The sequence below is a fragment of the Pleurodeles waltl genome, chromosome 9, assembly GCF_031143425.1.
Source record: "Pleurodeles waltl isolate 20211129_DDA chromosome 9, aPleWal1.hap1.20221129, whole genome shotgun sequence".
NCBI classification, from domain to species: Eukaryota; Metazoa; Chordata; class Amphibia; order Caudata; family Salamandridae; genus Pleurodeles; species Pleurodeles waltl.
The window spans coordinates 4,700,385-4,723,834 of NC_090448.1; the positions used below are offsets into that span (position 1 = coordinate 4,700,385).

At 47.8% G+C, this 23,450-nt stretch overlaps 1 protein-coding gene across 2 annotated transcripts in view; it reads left to right on the forward strand.

Annotated features, from left to right (window-relative positions):
• The window catches only part of NEK4 (NIMA related kinase 4), a 278,829-nt gene that overhangs the window by 27,414 nt on the left and 227,965 nt on the right, over positions 1-23,450 (forward strand). For both annotated transcript variants that reach the window (XM_069206063.1, XM_069206064.1), the window contains exons 2-3: positions 2,447-2,713; positions 15,474-15,671. In XM_069206063.1, coding sequence (XP_069062164.1) covers positions 2,447-2,713; positions 15,474-15,671 — 465 coding nt within the window. The remainder of the gene's footprint in view (positions 1-2,446; positions 2,714-15,473; positions 15,672-23,450) is intronic.

Here is a 23,450-nt window from a genome sequence, read left to right on the forward strand (position 1 = left end):
ACTTCCCCACACACATCTTCAATGGCCTTGTTCTTTTCTTTCTTAAAAAACAGAAGCTAGGCATGGTGACCTAAAAAGGTTTCTGTATCTTTTTCATCCCAGAACTCCTCTCACCCACTTTCCCTTCCAATAGGCTACCATATCCTCTCTCGCCCTCTTGTTGTGCCTGTTAAAAACATCTGCTTGCTTTCCCGCACCCTCTGAAATTTAGCATCTGCCTGGGAGATGAGTCTACCAAACCTTTCTCCTGACACTTCCTTAAGGAGCAGTAGGTACCAGACGTTCTCCCACCCTTTGCACTTCTCCTGTTCTCCCACCCTCTCTCAGCAGCCCTGTTCCTGTTTTCCCCGCACTCCAAGCTGTTTTCAGAATTAAAATCTGAGCAAGTCGGAACATTTCTCAGCATACCACAATTTGGTCTCTGTGGCTAGGATTTCAGTTTGTTAAGTTCAAGAACAACAATACAATTCATACATTGGCGACAAACATGTTAACGTTTACAAATTGTAACATACACATCAATCAATAACGTAAAATGCACTTGTTCTAAAATTGATACTAGTGTCTTAGAAGTATATTAAGAGAACTTCAGAAAAGATGGATTATGCTTCGCCTTAGGGTTGCGCGGCTGTCAGGTCCTGTTGCCTGGGCATAGGAAACCTGTGCAGTTAGCGTCTTCAGGCCTAGGGCGGTTCTGCAGACGACATCTGTAAGCTTAGAATACATCCATGGGTGTCATCTCTTGCTTGGGTGACCTGACCTGACCACTAACCTCTATGGGTGTCATTACTAGCTTTGTTAACCTAGTTTTAAGAAACCTCGACGGGTGTCATCTCTATCTTGTGTGATCTTTTAGATTTAAGAGACCAGTATGAGTGTCATCTCTGGCTTGGGTGACCCCTGGCCTCTACGGATATCATCACTAGCATGGGTAATCTCTCAGGCTTAAAAGACCTCTACAGGTGTCAACTGTAGCTTGGGTGACCACTTGAGTATAAGAGTCCACTATGGGTGGCCACTTAGGTTTACAGATGTCATCTCTAGCTTGGGTGACCTCTGACCTCTATGGGTGTCATCTCTAGCTTGGGTGACCTCTTCGGTTTAAGAGGCCTCTACTGGTGTCATCTCTAGCTTGCATGCCTTGTTTGGTTTAGGAGACCTGTATGAGTGTTATCTCTACATTGGGTGACTTCTTAGGTGTAAGAAACCTCTATGGTGGCATCTCTAGCTTGGTTGACCGCTTTGGTTTAAGAGACCTCTACTGGAGTTATCTCTACCTTGGATGACTTCTCTTTCATTTAATAGACCTACGGTTTAAGAGATCTCTAACTTGGGTGACCTCTTAGGTTGGAGAGATCTCTACAGGTGTCATCTCTAGTTTGGGTGACTTTTCAGGTTTGAAAGACCTCTACGGGTGTCACCTCTAGCTTGGGTGACCTGTTAGATTTGAGATTTTTCTACGGGTGTCATCTCAGTTCGGGTGACCTCTTAGGTTTAAGAGACCTCTATGGGTGTCATCTCTAGCTTGGAAGACTTCATAAGTTTAAGGAACATTTACTGGTGTCATCTCTAGCTTTGGTGACCTCTTTGGTGTAAAGAGATCTCTACGGTTGTCATCTCTAGCTTGGGTGACATCTTTAGTTTGAGAGACCTCTGCAGCTGGCTTTTCTAGACTTAGGATACCTCCACTTGTCAGGTGTAATTTAGAAGATGTCTATAGGTGGCATATATAGGTGCACCCTCTCTCTCGGCTCTGGAAAGTTGAATATTTATTGAGTATCACTCCAGAATCACGTTGCTCATGCAAGTGGGGGGTCTGACAGGGTAAGAAGAAGATAAATCTGAATGGACGTAGTTGCAGAAACCGGGATACCCTAACTCCTACCCCTGACCTTTCGGTGTTTGTTTTCTGGTGCTTCTCACCCCCGGGCATGAGGAGAAAGGCCTGGGGTATCCCTTGCCAAGACAGTACACCGTGACACACGTAGGACCCGCTATCTTGAATAATTGAAAATGACAGCCTCACTCTTGAAGGTGTTTGAAACATCACGGTACCTGTACTGATGAAGCTGTTCAGCCTCTTTGTCATTCTGTGGATTAGAACATTGTAGAAACTTGGGTTTATATTTGTGTGAATTTTAAGTGTTATGATATTAGCTTATTTAGTCAAGTATATATATTGGTATGTTTGTACAGATTTCATCCAAGGTTCTAAAAGAATGTTGACTAGCTTGTTCCAGTTTTGTATTTAATACGTTTTTTATGTTTGAGTTTACCTCTGTATCCATTCTCAATTTTTATCTATAGAGCTTTGAGTATTGTCTTGATTGTAGTCTTGTAGATGAGTTTTTCTTTTTTCCTCTTTGTTATCTATTGGGGAATTTAGATGAGAATGCAATCGCTCAGTCGGAGGTCAGATAATGTACACTTATATTTATCTCTGCAGTTTGTCATCAAAAAGCTGAACCTGAGAAACGCCACCTCCCGGGAGCGTAAAGCTGCTGAGCAGGAGGCCCAGCTCCTCTCTCGCCTGAAGCACCCCAACATAGTGGCTTACAGGGAGTCATGGGAAGGGAAGGATGGCCTGCTCTACATTGTGATGGACTTCTGTGAAGGTGGCGATCTCTACCACAAGCTGAAGGAGCAGAATGGCAAACTTCTGGACGAGACACAGGTTGTGGAGTGGTTTGTACAGATCACCATGGCCCTGCAGGTACCAGTATCCAGTAACGATGTGTCCTCACGACCAGTGTCACAGTGCTTACTTAGGTGTGTTGTGTGGATGTGAAGCATACAAGAATGAGGGGACCACAGACCAGCTGCAGGAAGTGGTCTGCTGGTTCACAGTTTGTGTCTTTGGCCTCGTACAAAGACATTTTGCTGTTGCATATCTTGTGATTCAGAAAATCCTAGTTTCCAACTTATTTGCAATGTTCTAAACACCTGCAATAAGAAAAAGTCTTTCTGAATAACATTTTGAATTGCAATTTGGAGGGGTCAGTGGTTTATGACCAGTGGTTGCAAACCTTTGAAAAGTTACTGTCATCAAAAGAAGCAGTAACTCCTTTACAAAGATGAAGCTGTTGTCGTTTGAGGGGGCTAGGGGCTGCTGTCCCTTGCCGACAACCACGCAGGCATTGGTAGCCAATCACAGGGGGCTGCAGCAGTTCTGCTAATTCAGATTTATTTCATTTTAAGTACATATTCTTATAAAGCTCACTAAATCCAGGGGCGTCAGCTCACTGTACAGGAAACTAGGTGAAGTAAGACCTCGCAGTACAAGAACTCAGTAGGGCATAACATTGCTTTATAACCGCTAAGGAAACTGGTGCAAGAACAACTCAAAACATGGGAGATGAAATAGGAGGCAAAGGCATAAAACAGGTTTAAATTTGGAGTGTACAATGTGGTAAGTAGAACAGTGCGAGAGACGAAAAACAAGCAGGCAAAGAGCAGGAGGGAGAGAAGGTAACTAGAGCGGGAAGGGTACTCGCGAAAGAGTTGTAGTAAGGAAAGAATGAGGGGAAAATAGATGAGAGAGAAGAGTAAATAGGAAAGATTCTTTGGGGAACAGAAAAGTAGAAAACAATTCCATTGACCATAAGTAGTTACAGAGAGAGATTTAAAGAAGATATTGTTCAGTTTTTATGGGAGATTCGATAGGTGGGTCTGCAACACCTTCCACGTGGACATTTTGTGACAAGACCTATTAGTACACAGGTCACACTGCAAAATGACAGTTCTCAAAAAAGTCAGTGTAAGATTTACACCCATTAATTGTGTCTTTTCTGGTCCTACATCATGGTCTTCATTTCTTATTTATTTAAGTCAAAGCAGCAAATGATAGTGCAACTAAGTGCTGTACAAAGTTAACTGTCTGTGTAGGAATTGAAAAATGAAACATAATAAAAATGAAAAATCTTGTAATAAATTAAATGCATGTTAGTAAAGACTGTCACAAAGGTAAACTCTAATCATGCAATGTTGGGGAAAAATATTTGATAAAACAGTACTTTTACTTTAAGCATTACCTTTAGTTGGTCAGTGTGCCAGGGTCAACACAAGAATACTCCAAAGACCTCATCCCAGCATCCTCAGACGTACCGGTGTAGAACTTTACTCACAGTTCAATTCATCAGCTTTTTTCTCCTCTGTCTCGCTCACTGAACAGTTGAAGCATGCATGATCTTGCAGGGCAAAAGAGAGGACCCTTTAATATCCTGCCCTCCAAAAAGTAAAGAAGTGGTTGCTGAATTCTGTCAAGCCGTTCATCTCTCACACCGCCGTGGTCAAAACCACCACTCCTGCTACTGTGGCCTTTTCTTCCACGTAAAACCTCTGGCTTTTCAGCTCACGCTCCTTCTGATGCCATTAGTTGCCTGCACCAAGACACCACAATTTGCCAGTTCTATGTAGAGACCAAAAAGAGGGCAAAATTGTACCAATGCATGGTCACCTCCTCACTCCTCATCTTTTCACATACTGAGCTCTTCCAGCACCCGAGGCCCAGAAGCCCTAATTTTACTGTGCTCCTTTTATCAGTATGCAGGACCATGCTGCTAATTAAGTGTTCACATGAAGGGCCTGAAACAGGACACTTGCCATTTGGGTAAGCCATCAAAGCTACTTTCCTTGCACTTACTGTAGCTCTCACTGTTTCCACTGTAACACCCAGACCCCAAAAACACGTTACACATATGAATATCAAACACCTAGAACTGCATCGTCGTAGCACTCACTAGGACATACTCTTCACATGGGCACATCATACACCAAGAACCTCGTTCTCATACAAATCCCTAAGGCACCCACTCCACACAAGCATATCAAACACCAAAAACCCCGTCCTTGTACCTCTCACTAGGGCACTCACTCCACACATTATATCAAACACAAAGAACCTTGTCCTCGTACCACTCACGAGGACGCACACTCCACACATGCATATCAAACAGCAAGAACCTAGTCTTCATACCACTTGCTATGACTCACACTCCACACATGTATATCAGACACCAAGAACCTCATCCTCGTACCACTCGTGAGGATGCACACTCCACACATTCATATCAAACACCAAGATCCTCATACGACTCAATACCACACTCTCCACACATGCGTATCAAACAGCAAGAACCTCGTCTTTGTACCACTTGCTAGGACACACAATCCACACATGTATATCAAACACCAAGAACCTCATCCTCATACAACTCAATACCACACATACATATGAAACACCAAGAACCTCACCCTTGTACCACTCATGAGGACACGCAGTCCACACATGCATATCAAACACCAAGAACCTCGTTCTCATACAAATCCCTAAGGCACCCACTCCACACAAGCATATCAAACACCAAAAACCCCGTCCTTGTACCTCTCACTAGGGCACTCACTCCACACATTATATCAAACACAAAGAACCTTGTCCTCGTACCACTCACGAGGACGCACACTCCACACATGCATATCAAACACCAAGAACCTCGTTCTCATACAAATCCCTAAGGCACCCACTCCACACAAGCATATCAAACACCAAAAACCCCGTCCTTGTACCTCTCACTAGGGCACTCACTCCACACATTATATCAAACACGAAGAACCTCGTCCTCGTACCACTCACGAGGACACGCAGTCCACACATGCATATCAAACACCAAGAACCCCGTCCTTGTACCTCTCACTAGGGCACGCAGTCCACACATACATATCAAACACGAAGAACCTCATCCTCATACAAAACACTAGGACACACACTCCACACATACATATCACACACCTAGAACCCCGTCCCACTGTAGGAAAGTACCCTATTTTTGGCATGTTACCCCCAATTTCTGCCTGATGTCAGTGTGTTTTGACCCGGTCACTGGGATCCTGCTAGTCAGGAACCCAGTGCTTATGGTTTTTTGGCCTGCTTGTCAGTATGATTCACTGTTTTGAAAAGTGTCACTGGAGTCCTGCTAAGCAGGACCCCAGTGCTCATGCTCTCTCTGTTTCCAAATGTGTCCTTACATAGTGGTAACCCAGTATTTCACTCCAAATTGGCATACTGGTCCCCCCCTATAAGTCCCTAGTATATGGTACTGAGGTACCCAGGGCATTGGGGTTCCAGGGGATCCCTATGGCCTGCAGCATTACTTTTGCCACCCATAGGGAGTCCATGCAAAGGCTTCTAAAGGACTGCCATTGCAGCCAGTGTGAAATAGTGCATGAACCATTTCACAGCCATTTTCACTGCACCAGGTCACTTATTAGTCACCTATATGTCAGTTCTTCCAACCTTGAAGGCTGCGTGAAAAGTACCTGTCTGTGAGGTCACCCCTGCACTAGCAGAGGTGCCCCCACGTCGTCCAAGCCCATTTTTTCGGACTTTGTGAGTGCGAGGTCACCATTTTACGTGTGCCCTGGACATAGGTAAATACCTATGTCCAGCTTCACAATGGTAACCCCAAATATGGCTATGTAAAGTGTCTAACAACTGGGAATTGTACCCCAGTACTGATTCCAGTATTGGTTGCACAATCCCATGCACCAGTACTGCCTTACCAGACTTCTGAGGTTTTCCAGGCAGCCCCAGCTGCTGCCGCCTCAGACAGGTTTCTGCCCTCCTGTTGCTTGAGCAGCTCAAGCCCAGGAAGGCAGAACAAAGGATTTTCTTTGGGAGAGGGGTATTACACCCTCTCCCTTTGGAAATAGGTGTTAAAGGCTGGGGAGGGGTAGCCTCCCAGAGCCTCTGGAAATGTTTTGAAGGGCACAGGTGGTGCCCTCCTTGCATAAGCCAGTCTACATCGGTTCAGGGAACCCCCAGTCCCTGCTCTGTCATAAAACTGGACAAAGGAAAGGGGAGTAACCACTCCCCTGTCCATCACCACCCCAGGGGTGGTGCCCAGAGCTCCTCCAGTGTGTCCCAGACCTCTGCCATCTTGGATCCAGAGGTGTGAGGGCACTCCGGAGGCCTCTGAGCGGCCAGTGCCAGCAGGTGATGTCGGAGACCCCTCCTGATAGGTGCTCACCTGATAGGTGGCCAATCTTCCTCTGAGGGCTATTTAGGGTCTCTCCTGTGGGCTTTTCCTCAGATAACGACTTGCAAGAATTCACCAGAGTTCCTCCGCACCTCTCTCTTCGACTTCTGCCAAAGATCGACCGCTGACTGCTCCAGGACGCCTTCAAAACTGCAACAAAGTAGTAAGAGGCCTACCAGCGACATTGTAGCGCCTAATCCTGTCAGCTTTTCTCGACTGTTTCCTGGTGGTGCATGCTTTGGGGGCTGCCAGCCTTCATCCTGCACTGGAAGCCACAAAGAAATCTGTGGGTTGACGGAATCTTCCCCGTGCTCCAGCAGGCACCAAACTTCAGCGTCACCGGTACTCTCTCTCACCATGACAAGCGTGACCTCTGGAACACAGGTGGTGGACCCAAGTGACCCAGACTGTCCAGTGGTCCAACTGTCCAAATTTGGAGGAGGTAAGTCCTTGCCTCCCCTCTCCAGACAGTAATCCTGTGCACCACGTGAACTGCAGCTACAAGGGCTTCTGTGCACATTTCCATGAAATCCTTTGTGCACAGCCAAGCCTAGGTCCCCAGCACTCCGTCCTGCGATGCTCAGCTCCCTGAGTTGATCTCCGTCTTCATGGGATCCTCTTTTGCAGTGTTGAGAAGACTGCCAAGTTCAGACTTCTTGAACCCGTACGTCTGCGAGTGCTACCTTCTTGTGCGTGGGCTCTCTACGTTGCTGAGGGCCCCCTCTGTCTCCTCCCCCAAGTGGCGACATCCTGGTCCTTCCTGGGCCCGGGCAGCACCCTTTTTCTTCTACCGCGACGAAGGCTTGTTTGCAGTCTTTTGCCAAATAAATAACTCTGGATCCTCCAGCACGCCGTGGGACATCTTCTGTGCAAAGGAGAAGTTCCTAGCACCTTTCGTTGTTGCAGAATCTTCAGCTTCTTCCATCTGGAGGCAGCCATTTTGCACCTTCATCTGGGGTTTAGTGGGCTCCTGCACCCCCCACTCCCCCAGTCTGTTGTGGTCTTTACAGAATCCTCTATCACGACTTTAGTGTGTTTCTGGGGAAATAGTAGTACTTTACTCCTACTTTCCAGGGGTATCTTGGACACCCTTAGTGTTTTCTTACACTCCCAGCGACCCTCTACACACTACACTAGCCTAGGGGTCCATTCGTGGTTCACTTTCCAATTTCTTAGTATATGGTTTGTGTTTCCCCTAGGCCTATTGCATCCTATTGTATTCTACAGCGTTAGCACTACTTTCTGACTGTTTTACTTACCTAATTTTGGTTTGTGTGTATATTTTGTGTATTTTACATTCTCCGAGATATTTTTGGTACATTGTCATTAAAATAAAGTACCTTTATTTTTAGTAACTCTGAGTATTGTCTTAATTATGATATACTACCTATATGATATAAGTGGTATAGTAGGAGCTTTGCATGTCTCCTAGTTCAGCCTAAGCTGGTGTGCTATAGCTACCTCCTATCAGCCTAAGCTGCTAGAACACCTCTAATCTACTAGTAAGGGATAACTGGACCTGGCACAAGGTGTAAGTACTATCAGGTACCCACTATAAGCCAGGCCAGCCTCCTACAGTCACTATAGTGGGTGTAGCCACCCAAAGGTATGAGTCTCATTGGACACTACCAGGTTCCCCCTAAAACACCCACTAAGTTCAGTATTTAGTGGGCATCCCTAGACCAAGAAAACAGGTTCAGAAGGAAGAAGAGAAGACGTCACCAAGAAGAACTAAAGCCCGGGAACTGTGGACCTGCTGCACAAGAAAAGGCGCAAAACCCTGCCTGCTGCATCTAGGACCTGACAATCGACACTGCGGAGGAGCTGACCACTGGACTGACCTTGACAAGCCCTGAGGACATCCAGGCTTCGCCAGTAGCCCGAGATCTTCCTTCAGAGTGAAGGTATCAGTCTACAACCAAGCAAGAACCAACAAGCCAGTGAGGGTCACTTCACTGACCAGCTGATATCACCTGAACTGGAAGTCGCAGCCGGACTCAACGACCACGAGGGCCAACCCTCCAAGTGTGCCAAATTTGGTGGCACTCACCCCCTGGTGGTCAGACCGTACCAATACCCTGGAAACTGGTCAGAGGATGTCAGACACCTCCAAAAACCAGCTCCCCCAGAGCTGAAAAAGGATACGAAGGAAGCCCCAGTCGAGGGACTTCAGGAACACCCTGGAGCTCCCGCCAGAGTGCCCCCGTTGCCACGTAAGCTGCCCTCCAAGAGACTCACCTCCAGCTCCAAGAGACTCATTGTGCAGAGCTCCTGGATCAACAATTCGCCCTGGACCTGGCCATCCAGCGCCCTCCAGCGAGGAACCAGCTGTGCCCAAGGGTCATACACCCCTTGCAACCTCGATACCCCAAGGGGACTCTAAGCTGCCACCTTTAAATTTGCAAGAACCACCCTTTCCAAGTGGTCCCCCTGAGTGGGCCTGTACCTGCTCCAAGAGAGTTTTCAGCGCTGCCCCTGCCGGAACTGGAAGCCACCTGAGCCTCTCCAGCTGGTACAGTGTGCCCACTGAAGGCCTAGAGCAACCTGCAAAAGCGGAACCTGGTAACATAGCTGTACAATCTTATATACATTTTTAAAAGTGACTGCCTATTGATTCCTATAGTGCATAATTACGCACAGAAAGACTCCATTTATCAAAACTTCAAAAATTCATATGTTAAAAACTACTTAATCATTTTAGTTAATATGTTTGTTCTTAATTCTATAAAAATCTGAAGTATTTGTGTAAATTGGTCTTGAGTTATTCCTTTGAGTGTGTGAGTCGCATGATTGATACTGTGAGTACAGCAAATGCTTTCCACTTCTCCAAGATTAGCCTAACTGCTCGACCAAGCTGCCTCAAAAGTAAGAACATTAGGTGATCTAGTTTTTGCCTCTGGAAACCAACGTGTGGTTGCCTGGACCCCCTGCACAGTGTGCCTAGGTTTGTACACTACGTAGGGGGCCAGCCTCCTGCGTACGCCCCCAGGATAAAAACAACACCTCCTCCTATATCAGAACAGCACCAGCTATCCTATAATTCATAAAGACACTGAAAACCAAACTCTCTAAGGAATCCCGATGCACTGATTTCTCACCCTTCTCACTAGTTCTTCTTTCTCAATTTGTCCTCCCCCCCCCCCCCCCAACCTGTACTCCTACTGACTTGCTTCCTGTATAGTGCTCCAGTGCTAGCCAACTAGAATCATGCATTAGAAATACCAAAACGCATATGAAAAAGTGTGGGCCATACCAACAGTTCACCTCGGGGAGCTCTGGAGCGTCCTGGTGCAGAGGTGTGTTACAGCATAGGGTGTCCCATTCCCTTAAATGGAGATCGGTCTGGTCAGAAAGAGGCTGCAAGCAGGGCCTGGTCAGCCAGTTCGGGGAACCCACAGGTAGGCTTGACCCCTAAGATCCTCGGGCACATAGGGACACCTTTGGCCCACTTCTCCTCGTCCTGTGGGGCTCTGTTGCAGTGGCGCCTTGTGGCGCTGGGTTCGGGTGCATGGGATATTCGTGGCTGGAGGGGGCCTGCAGAAAGAGTCTGTAAGCGACATCCGGAAGGCCACAGTGGCTGAAATCAAGGTGTGCTTCGTCTCTGGAGGGCATGGGGACCACGTGGACACGGTTGGCCCACTTGAGCTCAGGCTAGGTAGCTCGGGCAATGTGTCTCGGGTGCAGTGGTGATATCCGACATCTGGGTTTAGCAATCCCTGGTCCTCACAGCTCTTTCATTGGGTCCCTGCAGATGCAGGGAAGCAGCTCCTCTGCACCAAGGGAGTTCTTCTTGGCGATTTGTGAAGCACTGGTGGGGGGTGGTTCCTAAATATTAAATTAAGGAAGCATTAAAGGGAGTGAAGGGTAGTAGTAAATGGGCTACTTAACCTCGTGGTCACTACCCCCCCTAGATCACTTCCTTTGGGGAGTGGACATTACCCTGTCCCAGAATTCCTAATTCCACCACACACAAGATGGCGGAATTCCTAAGGTTGTGTTCATCTCAGGCTGGTCACCCTAGGGGTGTGTTCAGCCTGGAAATGCAACATGCCTCCTTCCTAGCAGATTTTCCCGGTCCAGGTGCCAGATGGGCCCTGGGGGAGGTGGGTTTGCATCCTCCTCGGAGGAAGGCCCAGATCTGCATACCAAACACAGTGGGATTCTTTGAATGCAGATTTGCAGGTCATCCTGTTGGGAGGAGTGTTAACACCCCTACCAGAGCAGGCTTTGTTTCTGACCCTGTAAAGAAATGGCTCCCTGTTGCAGTTACCCCCCACTTTTTGCCTGATACTGATGCTGACTTGACTGAGAAGTGTGCTGGGACCCTGCTAACCAGGCCCCAGCACCAGTGTTCTTTCACCTAAAATGTACCATTGTTTCCACAATTGGCACACCCTGGCATCCAGATAAGTCCCTTGTAACTGGTACCTCTGGTACCAAGGGCCCTGATGCCAGGGAAGGTCTCTAAGGGCTGCAGCATGTATTATGCCACCCTAGAGACCCCTCACTCAGCACAGACACACTGCTTACAAGCCTGTGTGTGCTAGTGAGAACCAAATGAGTAAGTCGACATGGCACTCCCCTCAGGGTGCCATGCCAGCCTCTCACTGCCTATGCAGTATAGGTAAGACACCCCTCTAGCAGGCCTTACAGCCCTAAGGCAGGGTGCACTATACCATAGGTGAGGGTACCAGTGCATGAGCACTGTGCCCCTACAGTGTCTAAACAAAACCTTAGACATTGTAAGTGCAGGGTAGCCATAAGAGTATATGGTCTGGGAGTCTGTTTTACACGAACTCCACAGCACCATAATGGCTACACTGAAAACTGGGAAGTTTGGTATCAAACTTCTCAGCACAATAAATGCACACTGATGCCAGTGTACATTTTATTGTAAAATGCACCACAGAGGGCACCTTAGAGGTGCCCCCTGAAACTTAACCAACTATCTGTGTAGGCTGACTGGTTCCAGCAGCCTGCCACACTAGAGACATGTTGCTGGCCTCATGGGGAGAGTGCCTTTGTCACTCTGAGGCCAGTAACAAAGCCTGCACTGGGTGGAGATGCTAACACCTCCCCCAGGCAGGAGCTGTAACACCTGGCGGTGAGCCTCAAAGGCTCACCCCTTTGTCACAGCACAGCAGGGCACTCCAGCTTAGTGGAGTTGCCCGCCCCCTCCGGCCACGGCCCCCACTTTTGGCGGCAAGGCTGGAGGAAACAAAGAAAACAACAAGGAGGAGTCACTGACCAGTCAGGACAGCCCCTAAGGTGTCCTGAGCTGAGGTGACTCTAACTTTTAGAAATCCTCCATCTTGCAGATGGAGGATTCCCCCAATAGGATTAGGGATGTGACCCCCTCCCCTTGGGAGAAGGCACAAAGAGGGTGTACTCACCCTTAGGGCTAGTAGCCATTGGCTACTAACCCCCCAGACCTAAACACGCCCTTAAATTTAGTATTTAAGGGCTACCCTGAACCCTAGAAAATTAGATTCCTGCAACAACAAGAAGAAGGACTGCCTAGCTGAAAACCCCTGCAGAGGAAGACCAGAAGACAACAACTGCCTTGGCTCCAGAAACTCACCGGCCTGTCTCCTGCCTTCCAAAGAACTCTGCTCCAGCGACGCCTTCCAAAGGGACCAGCGACCTCTGAATCCTCTGAGGACTGCCCTGCTTCGACGACGACAAGGAACTCCCGAGGACAGCGGACCTGCTCCAAAAAGACTGCAACTTTATCCAAAGGAGCAGCTTTAAAGAACCCTGCAATCTCCCCGCAAGAAGCGTGAGACTTGCAACACTGCACCCGGCGACCCCGACTCGGCTGGTGGAGAACCAACACCTCAGGGAGGACCCCCGGACTACTCTACGACTGTGAGTACCAAAACCTGTCCCCCCTGAGCCCCCACAGCGCCGCCTGCAGAGGGAATCCCGAGGCATCCCCTGACCGCGACTCTCTGAAACCTAAGTCCCGACGCCTGGAAAAGACCCTGCACCCGCAGCCCCCAGGACCTGAAGGACCGGACTTTCACTGCAGAAGTGACCCCCAGGAGTCCCTCTCCCTTGCCCAAGTGGAGGTTTCCCCGAGGAAGCCCCCCTTGCCTGCCTGCAGCGCTGAAGAGATCCCTTGATCTCTCATTGACTTCCATTGCGAACCCGACGCTTGTTCTAACACTGCACCCGGCCGCCCCCGCGCCGCTGAGGGTGAAATTTCTGTGTGGGCTTGTGTCCCCCCCGGTGCCCTACAAAACCCCCCTGGTCTGCCCTCCGAAGACGCGGGTACTTACCTGCTGGCAGACTGGAACCGGGGCACCCCCTTCTCTCCATTGAAGCCTATGCGTTTTGGGCACCACTTTGAACTCTGCACCTGACCGGCCCTGAGCTGCTGGTGTGGTAACTTTGGGGTTGCTCTGAGCCCCCAACGGTGGGCTACCTTGGACCAAGAACTGAACCCTGTAAGTGTCTTACTTACCTGGTAAAACTAACAAAAACTTACCTCCCCCAGGAACTGTGAAAATTGCAGTGTGTCCACTTTTAAAATAGCTATTTGTGAATAACTTGAAAAGTATACATGCAATTGAAATGATTCAAAGTTCCTAATGTACTTACCTGCAATACCTTTCAAACAAGATATTACATGTTAAATTTGAACCTGTGGTTCTTAAAATAAACTAAGAAAATATATTTTTCTATACAAAACCTATTGGCTGGATTTGTCTCTGAGTGTGTGTACCTCATTTATTGTCTATATGTATGTACAACAAATGCTTAACACTACTCCTTGGATAAGCCTACTGCTCGACCACACTACCACAAAATAGAGCATTAGTATTATCTCTTTTTACCACTATTTTACCTCTAAGGGGAACCCTTGGATTCTGTGCATGCTATTCCTTACTTTGAAATAGCACATACAGAGCCAACTTCCTACAGACCCCCAGCGAGCAAAGGCTCTCCCCTTTGGGGTCAGAATCTCGTCTGTTGGTGGCAGGCTGACTAGACCTTGTCAGTGAGCCCACCAGCAGTTTGTAGATTTTAAGGGGACACTTCTAAGGTGCCCTCTGGGTTACATGTATTAATAAATCTGTCACTTGAATCAGTGAAGGCCTAGTAATACGAAATGTTTGATACCAAACACCCCTATGTGCAGAGAAGCCTTCATGTGGATGGGGAACTCTTATTGACCAAGGTCGCCCCCATAAATTTGAAATGGCCCTGTTGACTTACTATGTCTAAGAGTCGGCAAAGTCAAAGGAGGGGCCTATCTGCTCTTGAAGGTACGTCCACACAGATAATATAATGCACCCTACCTTAGGGCTGTACAGCCTGCTGTAGGGGTGGCTCACAGATATTACAAGCAGTGTTTTAGAGGACATGGCACACATGCTGTGTACCATCTTGTGTTCTCACGTTTAGGGAGCACCTGGTCACGCAGCCCGCAATGGCAGTCTGCATGAGGATGGTGTTGGGCCCCTTAGAGTGGCACAAGTTGTGCTGCAGCTCTGAGGAGCCCTCTTCAATACACATGCCCTAGGTACCAGAGATACCATTTACTAGGGACTTATAAAGGTGCTAAAGGGCCTAGTACCTTGGGGGCCAAGTGACCAGCAGCCTTTTTTAGGAGAAGGACCACTGGCACTGGGGACCTGGTCAGCGGGAACTGAGTGCATGTCAGTCAAAGTTGCATCCAAACCCATGGAAAAAGTGGGGAGGTGCCTCAACCTGTACCCAGCTCCCTACAGAAAGACACTATTAAGTGTGAGGGGAGCTAGGTTGATAAAGTCGGGAAGAGGATACGGACATCGGGGCAGGGTTAAGACCCTACAAGGCCCAAACAGGACAGTCCGCCTTAACCTCTCCATCCTCTACCTGGAGGGAAAGGTTAAGGCGCTGCAGGAAACTGATCAGTAGGAGGCGGACGATCTCCATGGTGGACGCTCATAATGCAGGTAATCAAACCATCAGTGGAAGGCCCTGCTCTTTCTGGCCGTGGGAGAGAGAGACTGGGTTGAAGACTGTCTGGAACTTGGAATTAAAGTAAGATTGCCTAAACAGCAATCTCAGTAAAATCGCCACAGTAGGCCAGACAGGAAGTGGTGACAGGAAGAGGTATGCCTTCCCGTCACCACTTTGTAGGACAACTGATTCGAGTGTAGTATAAAGTATCCTCACAAAGGCAGTTCCCAACCGTGGTTTTCAACAAAGAACAATGCGCTGTGTATCGTGCTGGTAGCACACCCCTGCATGTTTGGAAGTGTTAGGGTTGCAGTCTGGGCAGCTTCAGTGGTTCATGTTGTCTCAGCAGTGTCATGAATAAAATGCAGCTAATAACATCTCATCTTTTTCAGCTTTTAAGAGGCATTTGTGATGTTTCATATTCTTATTTTGCAGACTAGAAAACGTAAAACCTGATTTTTGTAATGTTGTTTTCTTTTTGTTTCCCAGTATTTACATAAGGAGAACATCATGCACAGAGATCTGAAAACACAGAACATCTTCCTCACACGAACGGCCATTATCAAAGTCGGTGATCTAGGCATAGCCAGAGTCCTGGAGAACCAACAAGATATGGCCAGCACGCTCATCGGTACCCCTTACTATATGAGCCCAGAGCTCTTCTCCAACAAGCCATACAACTACAAGGTACGGCCCCACTTTCATGCTAGCCTTAGGTTTGCGTCGTTTATCTGCAGCATTTCACACTTCATGCTGCCTGGGTTGGCCGACCTGATCCGTGTACTTTGTGAAGGCTTCTAAATGTTTTTCATTTCGGACAGATATAAGCTCCCGGCCATGAGAGCCACCACTAAAATATGAACTGGGAAATCAGTGCTAATGGGAAATAACCTTTTCATCCTTTAGTACACCCTGAAATGTAGCTCTGTGTCCCAGTCTGTCATGCTGAGCACCTTAAAGTTTTACTCCTGAAAGAAAATCCGTCCAGTTTACCCAAACCTGGTTTTACTTCTGCTCTTTGCAAGTTTTAATAACTGTACGTTCAATGGTATGCAAGCCTTGAGTCAGTCTAGTAAAAATACTGACCAACGTTGCACTAATCGTAGTAGATCTTACAGGCTTCTAGGATTGTACACAAAACAGTGACCACATCTGACTTTGATGCAAAGACGATTATGCGTCTGCTATTAATAAGATTATTAGCAGAATGCATCTCTGCTTCAATCACAGTTTTAAAATGCCTTGGCTGTTGCAAATTCTGTATTTCATCTTGTGCCTTGCATCCATAATGCCTTTTGGATTCTACATTTTTAAGATAATGTCTGCGATGTGCCACTTGATGGTAGTAAAAAGATACTGATTCTTCATCAAGTTGCAAGGTCCAGAAGTCACAAGGGGGACCACAGGGCTGTTGGGCTATCCAAAGAATGAGAAAGGGCAGCCAGTTAGATTCAGTGGCCCCTTTCACATTTGCTACCCTTAGAGGAGGTGGGAGGGGTGGGGGAGTTGGAATTTTTCATTGTTTCTAAAACTGGGAAATGGACGCTGGATAAATTGGTTCTGATGATCCAACTTTGGGTCACACCCTGGTATTCACATCAAGGCCTCTATCTTGCCTCCATACAGAGCGTTTCTTTCACAAGCTGAAATCCTAAACTTTCTAGAGGGAATGAACAGCCTTCCTAAACATTGAGCAATAGAAGGGATTCCAAACCACAAGAGAAAGCAGGAGGTTGAGTGGACCTCTTGTGAGAGGAGATTGAGCACAGCCTTGTCCTCCATCTAAGAATATTCAAAACCTTCATGATGAAAGAAACTCTTCAGATGGTCATGTTTGAATCCGGACCTGCTAAGCAACTTTCTGTTTCATAATTATGAGACGTGCATGTTTACGTGCAGTCACACACTTAGAACACAAAATATCTTTACTTCGAGGGAGATACTTAGTTGACCCATCGATTTATGTAAGCACCTTTGATTTCTTTTTTTAAATAGGTCTTTATAATTGTTTAAAGTGCATGTTATTTGCCAGTACGTTAACATGTTGTTCATGCCATGCAACCGTAACGCACGGGAAGCATTGACTACATAATCCATGTGGATCTCAGAGAGTGAAGAACTTTAGTAAACCAACTGAAATGATAAAATAGATATTGACTTCTTGAATAAATAATACATGAATCGTGCTAATTACACCATCACCTAGGAATGCGGATCTCATAGGATATAATCTGTCTCCAGATACAACTTTTACACCAACACCAGATTAGGTTATCAAAATAAATGCTGACCTACTGCATCACACTTTCTATTTACGGTAATCGTCCCATGTATATCCTCAATCAACCCTTGCAATATATTGGAAACTTGAAAAAAAAACACAGCAGGGCTCATTCAAGGGGGCATTTCATTGGCTGTGATTGTATGGCCAACAGCATAATATCCGATTGAGAAAAATGGATCTCTGGCCCTTCGTTTTTGTTGGAGGGGGCGGAACATTTATTCCCCCCGTAGTCCATTTCTGCCTGTCTATGAGCCACGGCATAAATAGAGGTGCACAGGATGCATTCTAAATTAGTGCTATATCAACAGCGCTAGGTCTATACACGTGGAAGGGCTTCGCTGGCCTGCCAGATGTCACTCACAAGATTGTTGCCCTGGTATTTTCAAGAGATTTGCCCATCAGTTCATTCATAAAAAACAGCAAAGCAGACCAATAGTCTTGAATGATGAGGCGTTCCCATACCAATGGAAAAAGTCTGCCAGAGCTAAGGCTCATCTAGGGCATGTGCTGAGATCTCCAAGTACATTTTTACCAATAGTTCTGAAGAGAGATATCTGTGGGGCCAATAAACTGGGTGAATTTAGAAAGTTGATTTCTATTCACACCTTTTGTATGTTCATCTGTAAGATTTTTACCTAACTTCTGTCCCCGTGTCATTTTAAGTGTAAGAGCAGGTTTATATAATGTGGGAGCCACAGCAGCATCCATCATTGTTACTGCCCTATGCTGGGGAAACCTGGTCCAGAACGGCAGTGTCTGCCTAATGCTGTTAACAGATTTACCAAGGTTGCTCTTTGTTCGTCATCTGTGTGGTAAATCTGGACACCTAAATAGTTAAATGTCTCCAGTCCCCATCTCAGGATGTCTCCATTGTCTGGTATGTGCTCAGCAAGGTCTGACAGGTGTAGAGGGAACAGACACAACTTGTTCTACTTAGTCTTAAGCCCCAATGACAGGATGAGAGGATGTAGCGCAGTGGTCAGAGGGACATCCTCGGGAGCTGGGGAGCCGGGTTCACGTCTCTGCATCTGCCCGTGCCCATAGACAGCGTCTGGATGCCCTCATGGGTGGTAAGCCACACTATGTAAATCTACACGCATCCAAAGCACCCATGAAATCTGACAATGCAGAGGTTCTGTAAGGCATATTTGTCACCGGGTCATAAGAGGGCGTCATCTGCATACCAGGCCACAGTATGTGTTGTGAATGGTAATACCCCATTCCTGTCCTCAGGAGCTCATTAAACAAGCCAACAGCTCTACTGCCAGAATGAATAGCACAGGTGAAAGGGAGCCTCCCTGCATAGTCCCTCTAGTAATCTGCCAGCATTCCAAGAACACATGACCTGTATGAGCCCTGGCCCTCCGTATTCACACACCATTTTAAGGTGTCCCAGTTACTGCCATGTGTGACAACACCTTGAAAAGGTGTGGCCTCTTTAGTGTGTCTAAGGCTATTTCAATGGAGGACCTTTGATTTTAAATCTGCCTTAATGGTGTTCACAAAATGCCCAACTTCCTTGGCAGTCGACAATGTTTACCTGTTTCCCCTTAGCACTATGGTTGGCTGTTGTGTGGCAATGACGCTACAAGATCAGACAGTTATCCAGCGCTTTTAAAACCTCATCATGGGACTGTCACTTGTCTCATCAGCCCGTCGCTATGATGTCAGAGAAGATCCAGAGTCCCAGGTTAGCTTTAATCACTGATTCAGATGTGGGGCTGAGAAGTTCTGTTTTTCTGGCTCTGACATTTCACCTTCAGTCTGTCGAGCTGCTTTGAGGTCAGAGGAGAGCCAGGTGGAAGTGAAAATGTATGCTTAAGAAGTGTACTCAGAATTCCCCCAAACATCCTCCGGAAATACCAGCACTACAGGTGGCTGAGAGAGCCGGCAATCTTTCTGCATTCACTGAGGGTTTGAGTGAGTTTGCTCTGGAAGGTCGGCTCAAAACATCTGCCAAAGGGTAAAGCACAGGAAAGTACGACTAGTTGTTCCTCAAGAGAGCCCACCCATTCCTGTGTCCTAGAGCTGTGGTCATCTGTGCCCATACCTTGGATGTCGTGCAGGTTTCATGGTCCCTGGTTGTAGGAGGCTGGCCTGGCTTATAGTGGGTACCTGATGGTACATACACCTTGTGACAGGTCCAGTTATCCCTTGTTAGTAGATTACTAGTGTTCTAGCAGCTTAGACTGATAGAGGTAGCTATAGCAGAGCAGCTTAGGCTGAACTAGGAGACATGCAAAGCTCCTACTATACCACTTATATCATATAGGTACTATATCATAAGAAACACAATACTCAGTTACTAAAAATAAAGGTACTTTATTTTAGTGACAATGTGCCAAAAATATCTGAGGATGTACTCCCTTAGGAGGTAAGTAAAATACACAAAATATACACACAAACCAAAATCAGATAAGTAAAAAGTTAGAAAAGTAGTGCAAACACTGTAGAATCCAATAGGATGCAATGGGCCTAGGGGCAACACAAACCATATACTAAGAAAGTGGAATGCAAACCACTTAGGGACCCCAGGCCTAGTGTAGTGTGTAGAGGGTCGCTGGGCGTGTAAGAAAACACTAAGGGTGTCCTGGATACCCCACCCCAATACCCTGAAAAGTAGGAGTAAAGTGTCCCTACTTCCCCAGAAACACAATAAAGTCTTGATAGGAGATTCTGCAAAGACCACAACAGACTGCAAAGTACTGAAGACGGATTCCTGGACCTGAAGACCTGTAAAGGAAGGGGACCATGTCCAAGAGTCGTGAAAGTGTACAGCGGGGGCAGAAGCCCACTAAACCTTGGATGAAGGTGCAAAATGGCTGCCTCCAGGTGGAAGTAGCTGAAGATTCACGGCCTGCTGGAGGATGCAGAGTTGTTTCTTTGGAGAAAGACCTCAAACAAGCCTTGCTAGCTGCAAAGGTCACGGTTAAAGAAAAAGGGTGCTGCCCAGGAAGGACCAGGAGATCGCCACTTGGAAGAGGAGACAGAGGGAGCCCTCAGCAACACAAAAAGCCCACGCACAAGAAGGCAGCACCCTCAGAAGTACTTGAACACGGGTTCAAGAAAACTGAGCACAGCGGTCGTCTCAACCCTACAAAAGAGGGTCCCACGAAGCCGGTGGTCAACTCAGCGAGTTGAGCAATGCAGGATGGAGTGCTGGGGACCTATGCTATGCTGTGCATGAACGTAGTCTTGCAAAAGTGCACAGAAGCCCTAGCAGCTGCACTTCACGCAGTACACAGAATTACTGTCTGGAGAGGGGAGGCAAGGACTTACCTCCTCCAAATTTGGACAGTTGGACCACTGGACAGTCTGGGTCACTTGGGTCCACCACCTGTGTTCCAGGGGCCACGCTCGTCCGGATGAGAGGGGACTCAGAGTACCGGTGAAGCTGAAGTTTGGTGCCTGCTGGAGCAGGGGGAAGATTCCATCGACCCACAGGAGATTTCTTCGTGGCTTCCAGTGCAGGATAAAGGCAGACAGCCTCCAAAGCATGCACCACCAGGAAACAGTCGCGAAAGCCGGCAGGATTGGGGGCTACAATGTCGCTGGTGGTCTTCTTGCTACTTTGTTGCAGTTTTCCAGGTGTCCTGGAGCAGTCAGCGGTCGATCCTTGGCAGAAGTCGAAGAGAGAGGTGCAGAGGAACTCTGGTGAATTCTTGCAAGTCGTTATCTGAGGAAGAGCCCACTGAAGAGAATCTAAATAGCCCTCAGAGGAGGGTTGGCCACCTGGTCAGGTAAACACCTATCAGGACGGGTCTCTGACGTCACCTGCTGGCACTGGCCACTCAGAGGCCTCCAGTGTGCCCTCACACCTCTGGATTCAAGATGGCAGAGGTCTGAGAGACACTGGAGGAGCTCTGGGCACCACCCCTGGGATGGTGATGAACAGGGTGTAGGAGGCTGGACTGGCTTGTAGTGAGTACCAAGGGGTACTTGCACCTTGCACCAGGCCCAGTTATCCCTTATTAGTGTATAGGGTGTCTAGCAGCTTAAGCTGATAGATAATGGTAGCTTAGCAGAGCAGCTTAGGCTGAACTAGGAGACGTGTGAAGCTACTACAGTACCACAAGTGTCACTTGCACAATATCATAAGAAAACACAATACACAGTTATACTAAAAATAAAGGTACTTTATTTTTATGACAATATGCCAAAGTATCTTAGAGTGTACCCTCAGTGAGAGGATAGGAAATATACACAAGATATATATACACAATAGCAAAAATATGCAGTATAGTTTTAGAAAACAGTGCAAACAATGTATAGTTACAATAGGATGCAATGGGGACACATAGGGATAGGGGCAACACAAACCATATACTCCAAAAGTGGAATGCGAACCACGAATGGACCCCAAACCTATGTGACCTTGTAGAGGGTCGCTGGGACTATTAGAAAATAGTGAGAGTTAGAAAATTAGCCCTCCCCAAGACCCTGAAAAGTGAGTGCAAAGTGCACTAAAGTTCCCCTAAGGACAAAGAAGTCGTGATAGAGGAATAATGCAGGAAAGACACAAACCAACAATGCAACAACGGTGGATTTCCAATCTAGGGTACCAGTGGAACAAGGGGACCAAGTCCAAAAGTCACAAGCAAGTCGGAGATGGGCATATGCCCAGGAAATGCCAGCTGTGGATGCAAAGAAGCTTCTACTGGACAGAAGAAGCTGAGGTTTCTTCAGGAACGAAAAGGGCTAGAGACTTCCCCTTTGGTGGACGGATCCCTCTCGCCGTGGAGAGTCGTGCAGAAGTGTTTTCCCGCCGAAAGAACGCCAACAAGTCTTGCTAGCTGCAAATCGTGCGGTTAGCGTTTTTGGACGCTGCTGTGGCCCTGGAGGGACCAGGAGGTCGCAAATTGGACCAGGAGAGAGAGGGGACGTCGAGCAAGACAAGGAGCCCTCTCAGCAGCAGGTAGCACCCGGAGAAGTGCCAGAAACAGGCACTACGAGGATGCGTGAAACGGTGCTCACCCGAAGTTACACAAAGGAGTCGCCGGAGACCAACTTAGAAAGTCGTGCAATGCAGGTTAGAGTGCCGTGGACCCAGGCTTGGCTGTTCACAAAGGATTTCCGCCGGAAGTGCACAGGGGCCGGAGTAGCTGCAAAAGTCGCGGTTCCCAGCAATGCAGCCCAGCGAGGTGAGGCAAGGACTTACCTCCACCAAACTTGGACTGAAGAGTCACTGGACTGTGGGAGTCACTTGGACAGAGTTGCTGGATTCGAGGGACCTCGCTCGTCGTGCTGAGAGGAGACCCAAGGGACCGGTAATGCAGCTTTTTGGTGCCTGCGGTTGCAGGGGGAAGATTCCGTCGACCCACGGGAGATTTCTTCGGAGCTTCTAGTGCAGAGAGGAGGCAGACTACCCCCACAGCATGCACCACCAGGAAAACAGTCGAGAAGGCGGCAGGATCAGCGTTACAGAGTTGCAGTAGTCGTCTTAGCTACTTTGTTGCAGTTTTGCAGGCTTCCAGCGCGGTCAGCAGTCGATTCCTTGGCAGAAGGTGAAGAGAGAGATGCAGAGGAACTCGGATGAGCTCTTGCATTCGTTATCTAAAGTTTCCCCAGAGACAGAGACCCTAAATAGCCAGAAAAGAGGGTTTGGCTACTTAGGAGAGAGGATAGGCTAGCAACACCTGAAGGAGCCTATCAGAAGGAGTCTCTGACGTCACCTGGTGGCACTGGCCACTCAGAGCAGTCCAGTGTGCCAGCAGCACCTCTGTTTCCAAGATGGCAGAGATCTGGAGCACACTGGAGGAGCTCTGGACACCTCCCAGGGGGGGTGCAGGTCAGGGGAGTGGTCACTCCTCTTTCCTTTGTCCAGTTTCGTGCCAGAGCAGGGCTAAGGGGTCCCCTGAACTGGTGTAGACTGGCTTATGCAGAATTGGGCACATCTGTGCCCAAGAAAGCATTTCCAGAGGCTGGGGGAGGCTACTCCTCCCCTGCCTTCCCACCATTTTCCAAAGGGAGAGGGTGTAACACCCTCTCTCAGAGGAAGTCCTTTGTTCTGCCATCCTGGGACAAGCCTGGCTTGACCCCAGGGGGGCAGAAACCTGTCTGAGGGGTTGGCAGCAGCTGCAGTGAAACCCCAGGAAAGGCAGTTTGGCAGTACCAGGGTCTGTGCTACAAACCACTGGGATTATGGGATTGTGCCAACTATGCCAGGATGGCATAGAGGGGGC